This window comes from Molothrus ater, chromosome 1 (assembly GCF_012460135.2).
Source record: "Molothrus ater isolate BHLD 08-10-18 breed brown headed cowbird chromosome 1, BPBGC_Mater_1.1, whole genome shotgun sequence".
Lineage (NCBI taxonomy): Eukaryota > Metazoa > Chordata > Aves > Passeriformes > Icteridae > Molothrus > Molothrus ater.
In genome coordinates this window covers 118,247,928-118,266,797 of record NC_050478.2, presented here as the reverse complement: position 1 = coordinate 118,266,797, position 18,870 = coordinate 118,247,928, and the positions used below count along the sequence as shown (strand labels likewise).

The 18,870-nt window shown below is 35.1% G+C and overlaps 1 protein-coding gene across 3 annotated transcripts in view; it reads left to right on the top strand.

Moving 5' to 3' along the window:
- PDE7A (phosphodiesterase 7A) overlaps positions 1 to 18,870 on the top strand; it is a 75,463-nt gene that overhangs the window by 43,259 nt on the left and 13,334 nt on the right. For 2 of the 3 annotated variants that reach the window (XM_036397678.2, XM_054517240.1), the window contains exons 3-5: positions 3,741 to 3,824; positions 16,437 to 16,588; positions 18,301 to 18,364. In XM_036397678.2, coding sequence (XP_036253571.1) covers positions 3,741 to 3,824; positions 16,437 to 16,588; positions 18,301 to 18,364 — 300 coding nt within the window. The remainder of the gene's footprint in view (positions 1 to 3,740; positions 3,825 to 16,436; positions 16,589 to 18,300; positions 18,365 to 18,870) is intronic. The other variant, XM_036397686.2, reaches the window with a different exon arrangement.

Below are 18,870 nucleotides of genomic sequence, written 5' to 3'. Positions count from 1 at the left end.
TTCAAGGTAAGTTTTGTTACAGCCCTAATTACTTTTCAGTTTTCAGTTATAGCTGCAAACCTCCCTCCTACATTCCTTCTTCCATGATTGATTTAGTCTTCAATTAAATTTTTGCCAGTATGATCTTTGTCTTAAAAATGCAAGTGATCCTGATCATGCAGGACTATTCTGGATAAAAGTGTAGCTAAATACTCAGCCATCAGATATTGTATCATTTTTGTGCTCAGATTAAAGGTTGGAAAGGAAAGCTTCACATTTTTAAAATCTTTCTCTTGATTCTCTTGATTCCTTGGAATCAGCAAGACTCTCAAAGAGGGAAAAAATTGTCCCTGGAAGTCCAGTATCATTAAGATGCTGGACCTGAATGTGTTCCATAGAGGTAACACAGGAATCTTTCCAGTGTGGCTGAAAGTGGCTCAAGAAGAGATACTTCAGATAAAAGCTGTCAGTCAGCTTGCTGCCCTCCCCCAAGAAAATTTACCTATAAGCAAACTGTGGGATCTGATGGCTTAAAAAATTGTGTAAGCATTTCAATATGTTTGTAAGGGTCTAAATAAACAAAAGTTATTCATAAGTTCTTTTGTTTTAGGTGTTGAATTTTAATTGTCTTTTGGCTACTGTAATAATGGTTGGCTCTGCGGTTGGAGTTCTGTTGCTGTTTGAAGGAATTATGTAACAGTGTCCTTTTGTTTGATAAAAGTAATCTCAAATCTGAGATATCTTCTGCTTTTTTATGAAGTTCTCTGTGAAGATAAACATGTCTCTTAAAATTAAATTCTGCATAACTTCACAGTCACAGGGTTGCAAAACACTTGTGCAGGATTTCCCAAGCAAATTGATGTGAACATGTTATGTTGTGTGAAGGTACAATGAAGTGGGTGCATTTGGGATCCATTAATCTTCTGCAGGTTACATTAACCAAAGAGTGAATGCATAATGATGATCCAGTATTTCTGGATGTTTTGGAACTAACTATACATATGCACTAGAGATTAGTTTCACTGTGCTAATAACACATTATTTCATAATGTGCAGCCAGTTATCCCTTTTTCTACTTCTGTTTATTTAGAAACTTCAGATGGATGTATGGTATCATCAAATTCCACTTGTACCAATATTTTTCAAGTACATTTATGGTCTGAAATCTTGAAAAATGCAGCAGTTCTGTACCATGATAATGGAGGCATCTCTTTTGCTTTTGTTTTGGCACAAGAGAATTTTCTGCTTTGTTTGCTGTAATGAATTCCAGTCTTGTAGAAGGGGTATATTTTTCCAGAATAAATCCAGTTGTATTCTAAAAAAAATAATCAATTGTTGAGATATTGTTCTTTTTTTTTTTTAATCGCTTCTTCTACCATGATTTAGGGAGAGAGAATTTTGTTCAATAACTATGTAATGAAAATATTTACCTTCCTTACTGGGAATTCCTCATTTTATATGTATGCAAGTAAATACAATTATTTTAGCTTTTTCTTTTTACAGCTGCCTTTTTCTTAGTTTGCCATGTGTGTTTTTAGTATCCAATTCCTTCTTTGGCTAAATATTCCTGTAAATAGATATTCTAATCATTCCTGTTTAAAGTAATGTAGTCAGTTGCACTTCTTCATTTTACTTACAGTTTTTCTTGCTTTACTTCCTAAAGTTCTCAACATTGCAGGCATTTCAAGGGTACCAAGGATACTATTATTCAGTCTATGCTGTTAGTCAAGGGTAGTAAATGAAAAAGAACAAAGCAGAGAGAAACTTTCTGGACATCATTTATAAGATGAACCTGCTCATTTTATTATTTGCAGAATTCCATGTTGGTCTTCAGGTATTTTTCTGTAAACTTTTCCTATTTTTGACACTTAAAACAAATTGTTTGCCACAACCTAGTCATACACTGTCTGAAACTATTTGCTGATTGGTACTGTGGTTTGTAAATTTTAAAAGTAAAAAACCTGCATTTTAAACTAAAAATAAATCACAAAAGCTGTATCACCTTTTCTGTAAAAAATTAGCTTCACTAAAAAACCTCTTTTATTTTCTTTTAATTTAGCTGGTGAACTCATTCACACAGCTGTAGCTATGCCTGATTACCCAGATAAATATGAGTGAAAGGTAATGAAAGTCAAATTTTCCTCCGTCACCCTGTTATTTTCATTACAGCTACTAATGCATTTGCCCCCTCTCTTCCAAAGTTTCCTCTCTTTTTCATTTTTATTAATTTATTTTGTAAATAAAATTCACCAGTTGCTTGTGCCTAACAGAAGAGTTCTACAATTTGCTGCCTCTGTATTGCCTGGAAGGAAACGAGTCTCTTGCACTCTGCTCAAATGAATGCTTGAAGCCTTTATAAGTAATATATTGTAAGTGGTCTGAAAATTAATACTTGGAGATAGTAATTGGGTTGCTTCCTCTTGCAGCTCAGTTAGGGTTTTCAGATAAAATAAAAAAGGATTAATAACTGAAGGGCACATGTATTTACTATATTTTTACTGATGTGTAAACTTTAAGGGAGCCCTGGGCCTGCTTACCCTTTTGTGGTCCTTCCAGCATGCCTCACAAGATAACATTCATGTAAAGTGCATCACTGTAGATGTGTCAGTGTTTATAGATATGTATCTCTAGAAAAATACCTATTAGGTATCTTTAAAAAGCATGCTTACTGAAGTGTAAGTCAGTACCTTTAGCTATTTTCTGATAAGTTGACTGCTTCAGCGCTACACATTGCAGGTTAGAAAAGAAAAAATGGAAAAAAATGCTCTCAAGATGCTTATGACTTGATGAAAAATAAATAGCTGTATTTTTATTTAGTTCTTATAAACTCAATCATAGTGCTTTTTGTTAATTACTTATTTTGGTTTCATATGGGAAGTGCTGTGTTTGAAGTGAGGCGAATATGACACTTGATAGATTTTCATAATTAGAAACCACAACATTTGCACATCTTAAATTTATCTTTGTTAGGGTTTGAGGAGGGAAACAGTATTGCATTTGATTCTCAAAGATTTCTCCAAATTTGTAATTACAAAAGGATTTTAAGTGAAAGTTTTAATGCAGGTGAACTGCTTATATTAATACGTACAACTATCTAACAAAAGAATACTGATCAGCTTTCAGTTGGTAAAATGCATAAGTAGAAATCAAGTAGCATGCTAAAAGATTGAGGTTGAAGCTAATTACAGTGCAAAATAGTTTGATCAAATTTTAATACTGAGTTTTGGTATTTTAATAGGCTCTTGTGTAATATTCAAACAGCTGAGCGCAAGTAAGTAAATGCTAGTGGGAAAATATTATATAATATAAAACCATATTGTAACTAGCTTCTTTGCTGAAAGCTACCATTTCTAGAAGTTGAATCTTTTTTGTATTCTACAGAATGTTACTGTTGTATGTGTGTTACTGAGGAACAAATCAACTTTAAATGTTCTTGTTTTCTGTCATATTAAGGTGCATTTTTACCATACTGGTGTAGCAAGCTCTTCCTAATTTCATCTGAATGCTTATCACATGCTTCTGGCAACGTATGCTTAGGCAGGAGAGATTTTGGCAAGAAAGCATGTGATTGCATGTTTAACAAGTCTTCAAACTTTGTTTTGAATTTCACCTTTAAAACAAAAAGCATTGAAGTAGGCCTATTGTTTGAATTACTCTCCTCCATTAAGAACATGAATCTTTACCCCTCCAGGCTATGTTCATTTGCATTTTATCTCTGCCACTCTTCCACACTTTTATTTCACTCTTGACCCTGTTTCTAGGAGATGTGCGAGTAAGAAGTCGGGCAGGATTTGAAACAGAGAGAAGAGGTTCTCATCCATACATTGATTTCCGTATTTTTCACTGTAAGTATTTAAAAGCAGATAAATGACAAATAAACAAAGGCTTCCATCAATTTTAAAAACTGAGCCTCTAAAGTAAAGTTAGCAGCTCTTACAGCAAGATGATTTTTTATACTTCTTAGGAAAATCTTTCATTCTAGTTCATTACCAAATGTAGAAGAGGAAAATCTTCACTACTAAATATTTTTTTTAAAAAAAATTATAATTTTAAACTCATTGAGTTTAGACCTGAATCCATATGAAAATGAAGATGGATCTTCTAAACCGCTACTGATGTGTGTGCTGTGTGCTTACTTGGCAGACACAATCAGTTGAGGAGAATACTTTTCTGTTTTTATAAAGCACTAGAAAGGCCCTGTCCAGGATGATGATTGAACAGAATTACAGTAATGTCAATATTCTTGACCTCATCATAATGAATTAACATTTACATCTACTCAGGTGTGTAGCTAGGACTTAAATTTTTGGACAGAGACAGATCTTAAATAAAAATTAAAGTTCTAGGAGAAAGTGGCAGCCTAAATTCTTTTGATTATGTGTTTGAGGAATCTTTTATTTTTTTCAGAAGTGTTACAAGAAGAATATTTTTGTAGAGAAAAAAGTTAAATTATCCATCCATATTGTTACAACTAAATTTGTCAGAAGTTGTAATATAAAGTTTTGACACCATCAAACCAATATGCAGCAAAAATGCAGGGGATCTGAGTCTTAATTAAATTATGCCAATAATTAAGGTATTAAGTGTCATAAAGGATCTATACCAGCATTGTATCAGCACAATTCCAACTATTCTGAATGCAATGGAGAGATTTAGTAAAGCCGATTTTATGGTAGTAAGTGTGGTTGTTGTAATTACCTTATGAATAAAAATGAGTGGCAGAAACTGGTCTTATACTCTGATCTTAACTGAAGTTATAATTTTTAAAAGTAGATAATTTCTAAAACTCTTAAACTCTTAGTTTTGTTCAAAAGTTTCATGAAAATAGGTGAGAAAACAAAGTTTGAAGAGTGTGCTATGTAGATTTTTTTCAATATAGAGGATAAGAGTTTCATCTCAAGTCCTGATTGAGTATAATAAATTCTCTGCAGAAATAGCATGCAATTTATGAAGTACATAATTGTCTTTTTGTGTGTGTATATATATATATATATATCTGTGTGGCATTTCATGCTGATATAGGAAAATACTAACAAGTATTAAAATAGCTGCCTGTTAAAAGGCAGTCAACATATGATATTATTGCTGTTTTCAGATTAACTTTTTTATGGTCCTCATCACACTTTTTCTTTCTATCCTGATGATTGTGCATCAGGCAGATCATGACTAGTCAGGAAAAGGACTTTCACACCCTTTCTCCTTGCCCCTACTTGTTGAGACACAGCCACCAGCTTTTAGCAACACCACCTGTGGTGTTTAATGACAGCAAAAAATATTGCTAGGAGGCCCAAAAATTTCTTTGGCTTTAACTTCCCTCTCAGGTCAGTTCGTCTGTTAGTTTTCAGAGTTGTCATATTATAGTCAGATTTTTTGCACTTCAGGACTGTAGTTTGTTGAAGAGGTGCTCTTTGACTTCCGGGCTCCTGCCACATTGTGGAGTTTCTTTCAAAGCCAGGAATTCAGCACAATCTCTCACCATATTAGTAGGTTATCTAGTACTTTACATAAATGTGGGATTCTTTTTTATCCATAAAATGTTTTTTTAATGCAATGATAATTTAGTCCTGATCAGTGTTTCCTTAATTGTTTTAAGTCTAAGAGATTTAGTAATGCACTATGAGACTGCCAGTAGAGAGAAGTTGCAAGAATCAGACTTGACCTAATTTTTAGGATAGTCTCCCTGCCCGTTCCCCTGCCCTCTCCTGGTTACTTCAGAAGGAGTTGACTTTGCCACACAGAGGTAAATGTGGCAAAATGTAAATGACTGAAAAATACTCACCCATTCGAGCAATAACATGTGAGAGGAGTCAGTCATCTCTTCTTTCCTTGGGGCAAATACTGAACTGGAAGGGGTCTCTTTAGCTGAAGCAGACTAAACCATCTGAATGTTGCTTTTTTTTTTCCTCCCCACCACAGCTGTATCCTGAACATCAGTAATGCATGGACATGCTTTCTCCATTGTGTTTGTATAGTTCCACTGTAAATGTCTTGTACTATCCACTAGCTATATTCTGTGGTTCTAAATTGTTTGCAATGATCATTGCTTATGTGTTTTGCAGAGGATTTATATAGTTGCTGTCAGTCACAGTGCTGAAGCATTAGTGCTGTTCTGTGTTTTGCTTAGCTAACTTTGGTTGTTCAGCATTGTTTTCTTTTTCTGTCAATGATGTTTGGAGAAGAGGTTGAATATCTTTCAGGAGGGGTAGGTAATAATATGCTGACCAGTCTCTTCTCTAATATTTATTGATAGGCTCTTAACCAGTATTTTACTGATAGGTTGGAAGAGTAGTGAATTTTAAATGCATTACTTTGCTTCATAACTATTTGAACTCATAGCTTCAACCAGTGTTGCTGAAGTGAAGTTTATCAGCACTTATTTCTAAAGATTACTTCTGTATCTTCTTAGGCATTATAAGCTCAGCATCACTATCTTCATCCCAGAATTCTGTAATTGATACATGAATATTCAAGTTTCTAACCTGTCCAGAAGTATTCTCAAGAGTAACTTTTAGGAAGTTTTATTTTAGGAAGATGGTTGGAAATATATTGTTGTTGTTAGGACAGTGGAATGGGAGTAATATCTGAGCTTTATTAAATACAGGATTTCACTGATGATTAAGCTAACTTTGTTCGATGGTAGTTTTCCTAATTCATTATCTGTTATTCCAGCAGTCTCCTTTTTATAGGTAATTGCAGGAACTACCAAGAAGAATAGCTTAATAAATTTTTGTTTTAACAACACTGCTTCCTGGTGAATAGGCAAAGTGAGGATTATATTCTTCTTGTTGGTTAGCAGCTGGTTAATGTTATCAGTTAGTAGGTTTTCTGTTACTGTGTTCTGTTGGTTATGCCTGTGTGGGACCATGGGCATAACGTCAAGACGACATCTTAAATCCACCATTTCTGGAAAGGATAGAGCAGCCAACTTTATTCCTCTGAATTTCTTCCTCAGCTTTCTTCCTCTGAATTCACTGTTGCACAGTAAAATGCATACACTGTAATGTTTTATTGAAGTGACTGTAGAGCATTGGATCTACTTTTGACTCCCTGAGAAACAAGAAGAGAGTTTTGCAGTTCGCTTTGAGAATGCAGCATGTACTGTTTGGTTTTCAGGGAAGCTATTGAAGAAGTGATTGCAGTGGTTATAATCACTCTTACTGTCTTCTGGTTTACCAATAGGCTGTGGTTTACACGAATACTTCAAAATTTTCTTTACATTACTTGAGACATCATATCCAGTAATTCAGTCTTCAGTGTTGTCAGAATATGTTGATAAAAGCTAATGTGAAACAAAATCTTTGATAGAAGAATTGGTAAGTGACAAGATAAAAATAATCCTTTATTTCAGAAATAGTAAACCAGCAATAAAGTTTTAGGCTTTGCGTTCTTGCTATTGAGAGGTTGTCAATAGTGTCTATTTTTTATATATGTATGTATGTATGCACACTACACATAAGAAATTTTGATTGTTGGAGGTGTTCCTAGCATGCACAAAGAAAGGCATATATAATGTGCCCTAATCATTCTCTGTTTCTCCTGAAAAAAACCCCAAACAGTGAGTGTGCACAGTGATACCTACAGTATGTTATAGCGAGGAAGTGAAGCCAAAATGAATAAAGATAAAATGAATAATTAAGATAACAAAAAAATATTGAGAAATGTCATATGCCGATACAGCTGAAATTAATGCTTTTAAGCTTCCTTTTAGGAAAGGATTGTTGGATATAGTCTGGAGGAACCACATAGGACAATGAATACTTTGGTTTTGCAGAGAAGAAACATGGTTTTCTTCTTGTTTCTCCTATTATGCCTGGCCTAGAATAAGTAAGATCTTGTCAAAAAGGTTTTTAGAATTCTCTCATGCCAGTCTCATCTGAGCATGCTTCTGTGGGGAGATGATAATGCCATTACATGGGCGGCCTCTGTTTTGTGTTTTATAGATAACCAAATCTGTCACATCTGTGAGTTAAAATATCTTAGAAAGAAGAAGGGATTTTGAATTAGTCAGTATGTGTTTGGTAACATTCAGGAATGCTCAATTTTGAAGAAAATAGTTGCTTGCAGACAGCGTAATGGTACAGTATAAGACTTCATCGAGACTTAGATGATTCTCCTTAGCTGTGTATTGGAACCTTTTTAGGGGGAAATGGAAAGAAAGGAAGAGATACTTTTATAGGTGATGGATAAATCTAATTCTCTTCCTTGAGAGTGCAAATACATGATGAAATTTCAGAGTTTACCTTTATTATACAACCTTCAGACTGTTTACTTGGAAATTACCGTTTATGGAATGTATTATAAGCTATTCTGAGATCTGGCAAAAATGTCAGCATGTGCTGTTTCAAGGATGCTTTTAACTTTCTGGTTCTTAGCTCATGTACCATTTGAAAATGGTTACCTTGAACAGTGAGTTTAGACTTCCCTTGGCTGAGATTCCAGAATTCAAAGAAGAGACAAGAGTGCAAATCCAAATGGATTGCCTGAAACAATTTGAAAAATCCTTGTAGCAGCAGCTAATGATGCTTTTGGTGATACCATCTAAAGATTGAGATAAACTAAGCAGAGTCCAGATTAATTTCAATGCCCTTTCTGTTTCAGAAAATAGAGGAATTACCTATTTGGTTATGTTTGACAGGAATTATCTGTCTTGTTCAGCAGTCCACTGTGAAGAAGGGTGAGTTTCGCAATGAGTAAAGTAATGCAGGAAGATTTATGTGATCATAGCTTGAAGTATTTGTTTCCTTTTGAAAATGCCTTCACTGAGGAGTAAAAAGCTTGTACTTGAGAGATTACTTCAAAAGCTGCCTTTCTGTGAATAATACAATACTGAATTTGTCTTCTAATTATTCACAGTCTGGATTATTCAAATAAATTGTGTTCCACAATGTGAGAGAAATTTTGACTTTGATTTAGTTTGGAGAATGCAGTTACACAAGGGGAAATCAGAAAATGCTCCAAATACAGTTGTATTGGCCAAATGAAAAGAGTGAGCTTGAAGTGAACTTGGTTAAGGAAGATGTGGGGATAAAAAGTTCTAACTGAGAATATAGAGCAGGTTTGGTTTTTTTTCTTTTGTTATTCTAGATGTTTGTTTTACCTACTGTTTCTTCTTTCCAAGGTACTGTAGAATAGTCTGTGTGCTCTGGAGTCTTGCACAGGTACAGGCCACTCTGTATTTCATTGCTGGCTTAAGTTTGACCATAGAAGAGGACAGTGATGTATTCTATTTTTTCCCCCATTTCTTCTGAACCTCTCCAATGTATTCTTTCTCCTAGTACCTTATTTAGAAAGGCTTTTTTTTTTTTTCTTGTATGCTGGACAATTTGGTAGAAAATACCTGAAAATTCTTTTGTTTTCATCTGCGCTCCCAGTTTGACTTTCTGTACTGACCATCATAAAGTAAAGTAAAGGCTGGTAAAGGAAATTCATTTTCTGTTAACCATGATGGGTTGGTTTTCAATTCTAATTTTATTTCTGATGATGAAAAATAGACAAAAAAGATGAGTTGAGAGTTCTGTCATTCATTTACTGTAGAACTGAAGATTTCTAGGACACTGAAGAGAGGTGGGCTTTTCTGGGAAGACAGCAAGAAAATGATTTGGCAACGATCTGAAATATATTATCCTTTTGGGAAAAGAGTTAGGAACCATTATATGTCAAGTTCTTCAGGAGGATCAGTATCTTGATTAACATGGCATAACCCATTTTGTAAAAGGCTGTGTTTGTATATATTTTGTATATTTATGTTCTGATGATATTCCTCTAAATAATTAGCTTCAGCAAGGTTTCTTAGTTTACAGTATGCTGTTGTGAATTACAGATTTGTCATGCCCTATGAGTGGATTAGGGTTAAAAAATCCCCAAAAACACAACTGCAGGATTGCTGGGCTTATGATTCAGTAAACTGGTATGGAAAGACTGCTTTGTATGTAGTTTCATAGTCCTGAGATTATTGCAAAATGTTACTCATTTAAGCACAGAAATGGCAGTGTTTAATTCACTTAATTTTGTATCTTTCCTGAGGTGTTTACAGAAATTCTAAGATGAGCCAAAATTCAAAAGAGGTAAATTAGTAAAGTCCTGTAGATACCTTTTCATGATGTTTTTTTTTACATTTCTACCGCTGTGCAGTGACTTATAGTGCCAGTGGAGAATTGGCACTTGTTTCATACTGAAGTAGTCTAATCCCTTCATTTTGAGCAAATTCCCTTAAATTAGCTCTGCTTTGAGCAGAGGATTGGAATAAAGGACATTCAGAAGTCTCTTCTGTGCCTTCCCACCTAAATTATTCTATGGTTCTGTGCTTTGCTAAGGCAGTGAGATCCTTTTGCTCTGTAAGATTCTTCAGAAAAAGTTATTTTAGGTGGTGGTGATGCCTAGCACTTCCCCTCCATTGGGGACCATCCGATGAAAACCACTAGAGTTTTTAAGATAGTCGTGGTACTGCTAGACTTTCTTGAAACCTTATTTTTTTTTTCTGATTCCACTCAGAAGACACTTGTAAAGCCATGTTTATTTCATTAATCCTTATCCCACAGCATATTTTCCAGCAGTCATTATTATTTGGAAAACGATGGAAAATATTTGGAAATAAAAAAATATTTATGAATGTGTATATAGTTACATATTGTACTACATTAAAACCAAAACTGTATGGCTTAATATTTTTTTAAGCAGAAGATGAAGTGTAGTGCCTTGCAATGATGCTAGTCTTCTAAGTGGTTCTAAGAAAGACAGGAACTATAGGGAGGTAATTTAGACCCCAATAATCTAAATTAGTCTTTTTATGTAACTTTAAAATACTTACTAAAATTATATCTTCCAAATGAAGTAATAGTTTTCTAGAACACTTGAATACTGAATGTTGTAAAAATATTTTAAAATTCAAACCATGAGTGGTAAACATTCAGGGGAGTTAAATAGCAGGACTTAATTTAGAAAAACCCACAAACATTCATGGATCTAATATAGTGCATTTCTTAATGGTTTGATGGGAATAGATGTGAAATTAGAATGGTTATGGGTCCCTCTAGTGGTGGGAAATGCTAGATCCTACTTTCAAATTATTAATAAATTGAAAATTATTTTTATTCTGGAAAGATGGATCTTTAGAAAGGTGCATCCTTAGATGGTTTTAATTGGCATCTAAAATGGAATATTTCTTTCCAACAAATATTTACAGGTAGTGGAAATTTTCAGAGGATGTGTCAGGTTTAGTGATAGTATCTGCTATGTCAAACTGTTAATTGTGCAGTTGGGTTAATACGGAAAATTCACGAGAGATCACTTCGTTAAAAGAAGGTAATTCCTTCATATTTTTGGGGGAAAAGCCTTCTCTGGTGGGCCAATGCTCACCTCAAAGTTCAGTTTTTACATCCAAACATAGGAAGGATCAAATACTCAAATCCTTTTTTTTTCCTTCATTTTTTTTTGGTGGTAGTGATACCCAAGATCCTCAATTAAGCCCTTTTTATTGGTGTGTAGCAAAACTCAGTGCTTTTTATAATGGATAGTTTTCTATCTGCCTTTTAGGCTGTAGCAAGGAAGAAACGGAGGTAAAGGTCTTAAAGCCTGGATAGCCTTGTTTTAACCAGATTGCTGTCAGAGGGTGTAAGTCTGTCTTTGCATTATAAGAAAATTGAAGTACATTGCTAGGGTTTAAGGTTCCATTAATAATTAAACCAAGTGATAATTGTCATTCTTCCTTTTGTGGACTGTCCTTAATATACAAAAGATAGAATAATTTTGAGGCTAAATCCATCAGTATATTGGGATCTTTTAAGTGATTGTCACTTGTCTTTACTTACTTCAGCTTTTTATATTGGCATGAGAAAAATAAATATTTAATACCCTTGTGAAATGTGCTAAAACATTTTATTTTAGGTTTTCATGAAGTTAAAAGATTGGGAGTGGGAAGAGATTAAAATTAGTGTCTCGGAATACAGATGAAATCTGTTGCATGAAGGCGACTTGTGTTACTTTATTGCTATATATGCATCACATTAGCAAAATAACTGATATTAATAACCAGAATTGCTTCTTTTTTTTTATTTTAGAGAAAGGAATTTTTTATAATACCAGCATCTCACTTAAAATGCTTAGAAACAAGAATATAACCATTTTTATCAAACAAACAAAAAGCCCCAAAACCTGTGATTAATGCTTTGGATGATAACTTGAATTTACAAAGGAATGGCAAGAGGAAGTCATAGGACAGCTGCTGTTGAGTAGGCACTAAGCCCTATAGTTCACCTTCTGGTTCCTTGCACCAAAAGCACTTCTCAATGCTAAAGTGTCCTTAACCTGCCCATCATCCCAACTTTGCTTTCATTCTCTTTCAGTTCAAAAAGCTGTAAATATCAAATTTATTTTACTGTTCTATTTGTCCTTAAACTGTCCTTGTGAGCAAATAGTCAATATTGGATATTAGAAGGGCATTTAGCACACTGAAGGCTCCAAATGAAAGTAAAGATGTTTGGGCTGGGAGATGTTTTTGCAGCATGCTTGTTCATGAGCAAATGCAGTGCACTCTTCATTCTTTAGTCTTCTTTCCATAATCTGTACATTACTGAGCCTTGGTTTGGTAGTGTCTCTGAAATTAGCATCTCTTTTCATGACTCGTGATAGAAGCGGGGAGGTTGTCATTCTCATATTAATCATGCATCTAAAGAGAATGAATGTGCCAGGAGAGAAATGCCAAGTTTCCATTGCACAACTGTATCATTCATTTTACCAGTCTTTTCCATTAACTGGCCTTAGCTGATCTGCCAAAACCACAAAGCACTTGGTTTTTGTGTCCTTAATAATAATTGATATGTGAGGGAAAGGAAAAGGCAGGCACAGTAGCTATCAGTGTTCCTGCAGCTGGAGAATGTATCTTCCCCTCACCCCCTTCCTTGAAAGCCAGCTATTTTCTGTTTCAGCCTCCCCTTTAAATTAATAACCTGTCAGACCTCTGCATCTGACTTGCTTATTCTGAATTGTCCTGGGGTAAATGTTTAACTGTTAAAGAGAGAAATTTAGTTTTTGGCTTAGTGTAGTCCCACAAATCAGGTGCTCTGGAGCTGCAGAGGGATGGCAATGCTCAAAATCTCTTTTCTAATTTGGAAGTTACTCTGATCATTTCAGATCTAAAGGATAAAGACATTTATTTAGTTAAGGTGTTATTATCTAGCTTGGGCTATCCATGTGCAATAACTAATAGCTCAAAGGGAAGCTCAAAGCCCAGCCCATGGGGAGGAACAGCCCCACCACAAGCAGGGGCAGCCCTCAAGTGACTTGGCAAAAAAGGAACTGGGTCTCCTGGTGGGCACCAAGTTAAACATGAGCCAGCCATATCCCCTTGCTGCAGAGAAAGCAAGTGGTATCCTGGGCTGCAGTAGGAGGAATATTGCCTGCAGGTTCAGGGGGGTGATCCCTCTCCTATGTGCAGCATCAGAGGCCTCACCTGGAGTCCCTGTCTGGGCTCCCCAGGAAAAGAGAGACATGGACATACCAGAGAGAGTCCAGCAAAGGGTGAGGAAGATTAAAGGGCTGATGAGAAAAGGCTGAGAAAGCTGGAACTGTTCAGCCTACAGGAGACTCAAGGGCAAACTTCTCAATGTATGCAAATACATGAAGGGAAAGTGCAAAGGAGACAGAGCCAGGCTCTTTTCAGTGGTGCCCAGTGTGAGGACCAGAGCCAGTAGGCACAAACTGATGCACATCAGGAAACACTTTTTCACTGTGAGGATGGGTGACCAAGTGTTGACACAACAAGAGAGGTTGTGGAGTCTGCATCCTTGGAGATGCACAAAAGCCTCTGGGAGATGGTTCTGGTCTAGGTGACTCGGCTTGAGCAGAGGAGTTTGACCAGATGAACCTCATCTGGTGCTTTCCTGCCTCACCAGTGCTGTGATTCTGTAATAAGCAGCACTGCTGCTAGGAAAGCTGGAATAATGTAGGCTTTGCTTTTTTTTTTTTTTTTTTTTTTTTAATGAGGGGTAGAAAACCTAGGATTAATGCGTAGTAGAAGTGGTTTATGAGCTAGGCAAATTTGGTGATAATTTAGAGTTTAAACATATTTGTAAGATGAGTAAGTGTCAATAGCTTATTGTGAAGAGAACAACGGTTCAGCTTCACAGAAAACCAAGTAACTCATTTGCCTCTGTACCTCTATCATCTTCAGAAAAAATCCTGAAGCAAGAAGATGTGCAACCCCTCCTAAATGACTTTGAATACAAGTATAGGTGGAACACAGGCCTGTACTGCCAAATTATTGCATTTCTGTGTTCTGTTGTGTATTTTGCTGCCAGAAGCTGCTGTTTTCCTTGTAGTACCTACAGTGTACTATTCCCTCCAAGATTAACGGGTGGTACCTGTGTGGGGAAACTTAATTTGTAGCATGACAACAAAAACAAGTTTTTGTGAACTGTAGATCTGTAGAAGACCACTTGAGAACAAGAAAATTAACTATGCTTTGTGACTTTGTGGGTATTTTAGATAATTTTATAACATAAATATAATAATTTTATTTTATTATATTTTCAACCCAATAATTTCTATTTTGAAATTTGGCTCTGAGGGAAATGGATCAAGAGTGGGGGAGAGACACTTCTTACTGGTAGCATACACTGCATTAGCAGCAGCAGCTGTATTGCTCCCTGCTTCTCTATTATGCAGGCTGGTAGTGCTCAGACTGTAACATCATGGTCACAAATATGCTTAGAAATATTGGTAAAGTAATGTAGCATGACAGAATCTATTTATTTTCCTGCTGTACACATGAATGTTGCTTTATAAGCAACCTTTATCATATGTAGTACATCTGTTTACTTAATAAAAAAACCCTGGGATATATTATAGGTACCAGTGTCTTCAGAGGAAAAGCCCTTGGCCTTGAGAATGATGGCTTGAAGGAGGGTACTTCATGTGGAGATATCTGTGTTAGCCCTGAACCTCAGTGTCTTGATGAAGTGTTTCAGGCATGTCTGAAAGAACATTCAGTTGTGTCAGTTGAATCTCTGTAAACACAGACCATTGGTAGGGAATGGTGCTGTGTTTGATTAGATACTCTATGATCACTCTATGCCACTGTCAGCTCTATTTAGAGGTGTTTTATTAGTGTATTTTGGGAATTAATATATTAATGTAATTGCTGTAATTGCTATGAGCTACCATAGAACAGAAAGCAAATTGGAACTTCTGCAGGGAGAAGAATTAAAATGGATAAAGATTTATGTTATGCAGAATTAAGCTGCTGTCACTAGGAATCACTGAGACTTTTAGTTCAGATTGTCAATAAGGCCACACCTTCCTGTGTACATTTTAGACTGACTTTAAGAATAAAAGTTGTAACTCCTTACTTCAGCAACTTCTAATATGTCTCATTTTTGGAAGGACAAGAGGTCTGTGCTACAGACTTGTGATAATTTTTTTTATTATCTGTATTTTTAAAAAATAGCATGTTGGCATTGACTTCCTTACTTAATACCTCTTGTTTGAAATTTTACTATTTAACATGAGTCATTTCTGGTAGGTTGAGTGAATATCAAGATAAGATTTTTGGCTTTCTGTTGGTTATATAAAACTGCAATTGGGGGGGCACTGTTGAAAAGAAAGTCAAGGCTGAGTTTGGCCTAATGTAATTCAAAATGAGAATATCTGGCTCGCTACAAAGGAGCTGTAGCTCTGTGTAGTTTGATGCTGGGGTTTCTTAAACACTTCAGGTATATCAAATGGAACTGGACATAAACTAGTATTGGTCCTTTGTGTAAATCAGTTTGCCTAATACAAGTAAAGCAAAATATTTGGATTAATCTTTGGAAAGAGGCTGAAATAATTTTCTGTTGTGTTTTCACCATACTGGGAAACAGAATTAGATATGCTGTGAACATAAATGTCATAATTGTTTGGCAGAAGAGTGTAGTTATTTGCAAAAGCACCAAAATTACTTGAGTGTGTTTAAAACTTCAGCATAGTAGAGTTAAGAGATTTTTCTGAGCTCTAAACTGTGTAAAAGTAATTTGTACTTGCTCAAAGCCTACTTGTATCTCCTGTATCACCACTCAGTTTCTGATACTTTATTGCTGGTGTATATGTCATCTTAGGTGATTTGTTAGGGACATGGATTGGATGTGTATCCATGACACCAATTTTCCAAAAATAATTTGTTTGCAGTACTGTGTGTGTTTTTAAACAATATCAGTAATATTTTTGTCCTTTCAATAACAGAGTTCCTTAAAAAGATGAGTTGCAGCTATGATTTAAGTATTTGTTTTTCTTCACAGGATGCTTACACAGAACATATTTTTTTCAAATCTGTGGCTCTGTATTTAGTATTAATAAAAATATCTGTATTTGTGCTGAAATGTTTGATACTCAAAAAAGGGCATTATCTTTATACCAAACTTCCCTGAGCACTTGTCTTTTTGATAAAGGTTTTTTAGAGAGAGTGTTTATTTTCTTGTTTTTTGTAGCAAATTCTGAAATCGAGGTCTCTGTGTCTGCAAGAAATGTGAGAAGGTTGCTTAGTTTCCAGCGATACCTGAGATCTTCCCGTTTTTTCCGTGGTATCACTGTTCCAAATTCTTCAAACATTTTAGATGATGATTATAATGGACAAGCAAAGGTTGGTTGCTTGATTTTTTTATTTTTTTAAAGTGTGTTTTTCTAAATGCTTGCGGGTATATATAACTATATCACATATTAAAAGGGCAACCAAACACCAATTTTAAGCATATTTTTTGTGTATGTATTCTTATGTGTTTTTATATATATATATATATATATATATATATATATATATATATATATATGTATGTATGTATGTATATGTATATATTGTAATGAAATTGAGACAAAATTTCATGGTCAGTAGCAAACTCCTCTACTGCCCACAAGTTTACTTGGATGATTTTTATGTTGCTAGTGTTTTTGTTGTTGTTTTGTTTTGTTGGTTTTTTGGGTTTTTTTAATAACTGGTGAATTAAGGATGCCCTTGAATAATTGAAGAAAAAATGAAGAGAGGAAAATGTATCTGTACTTAAGAAATGTAATGGAGCAATTTAGACAACTGTTCCCTTTGATTTTTAGTCCAACCTCACTAGTGAACAACTGGAAGAGTGACTGCCTGAATTCAATAAAGTGCAGTAAATGGATTTCTCAGGACATGCTTATGTCAAACTGACTTTTTCTTTGGTAGGCACTTCTAGAGAAGAAATGTGATAGCTGAAATACACTTGTTCAGCACTAAAGCAGGGAAAGCAGATACTGGGAAGAGAGTTGGTGCTAAGGGAGCAGCTACCTGGATGAAAGGCTGCTGTATTTGCCACAGAGGATGGAAAGTGCTGAAGGGGATTGAACAGGCAAAGGTTATTCAGGTTATTCAATATCTCAAAGGCTGTGTCACTGCATGCAGTGCTTTTTTGTCATCTGACACAGAAAAACAATATACCAATATACTTACAATACAATGGCTGTGTCCATGCTGAATATTATCAGGCTGTGGTGTACAAAAATATTGGAGAACCCGGAGAATGGATCTTAAAAATGTACATGCAATTTAATAATAAAAAGATACTGTTAATGCTTTTGTTTCTTCTGATAGCAGAGTTTTAGCAGCTGGTAGAGAAAAGCTAGAACCAATAATTAGGTCACAAAACAGCTCTACCAAATTAATGAGAATAGGAGAAGGCAGGACTCTGTTGTAAAATGTGCTGGACAGGTATTTCTCATACTGGTAAGGGAGGCAAAGATTGGGACTGCTCATCTCTGGTGAGGCCTCTTGCACTGTTTGCTGTTCTTGGTCATTCCTGTTGTGGGAAGAGCAGTTTATGTGGAACAGATGTGATAAAGGTGTGCTAGTTGAGTGGGGTGAAAAGTCAAAAGCCAGGTTCTTAAATTAAAATGCTTATACAGTGGCTCAAATATCTAGTGAATGACAAAGATACTGTTCTGTAAGCAGGGGAAAAAAGGAAAAGGTAAAAACTACACAGAGATTAATTTACTAGTCTGAATGCAGAGTCATTCTGCCATACTATTTCTGATTTGAGCCTAATTGTTTTTAATTGTCTTTTGAGAAATTGACAGAAAGTTGAAAGGAGGATCTCCAACCAGTTCTGCCAAGGCACTTATTGTTTGGTTATTTCCCTCCAGTCTTTTTATTTGTAAATCTGTGGTGTTGTTCAGTTATCGGACAAATTTAATTATTCTTTTACTACTATTTTTTATGTAGAAATTCTAAAGACTTGATCTGTCTCTGAAATCTTAAATACTCCTCCGAGCTACAGGAAGATAGACATATACTGATTAAAAAATGACAGCTTTTGTGTTTCTTTTCAGTGTATGCTGGAGAAGGTTGGAAATTGGAATTTTGATATTTTTCTTTTTGATAGACTGACAAATGGTGAGTTTACTTTTGGTATTTCATTTGTGCTTTGTCTTCTTGCATAACTTAACTATGACACTTATGTTGCAGTGTTGTTTGTGATTGTTTGTTTGCTAAAAAAGTGCAAATTTCATCAGGTACTACTTACCGATTTAATAGTTTTTAATCTGAGTCCTAGTTTGCCTGGTCACTCCACTAAAATAATGATACTGTCAATACTGATACTAATAATTGGTTTTTAGAAGAGGCCATTTATGTACTTTATAGGTTGCTGTTCTCTCTTAGTAATTTAAAGCAGTAATTTGAATACAAATTGACAAATTTTATGATCTTTGACTTCTTTTTTCGATTATGAGGTGCCAGTAATTTTTATGGTTCTGTCCAAAAGGTCATTTATATTGATCAAGTATTTTTCTGATAAATGTAGTGTTAGATAGAATAGTTCTATTACTTTAGATTGCTGTAAGAGGCATGTTGGTGTTAATCCATTATAATTATGACATAGAATACCTGGAGAATTGGGA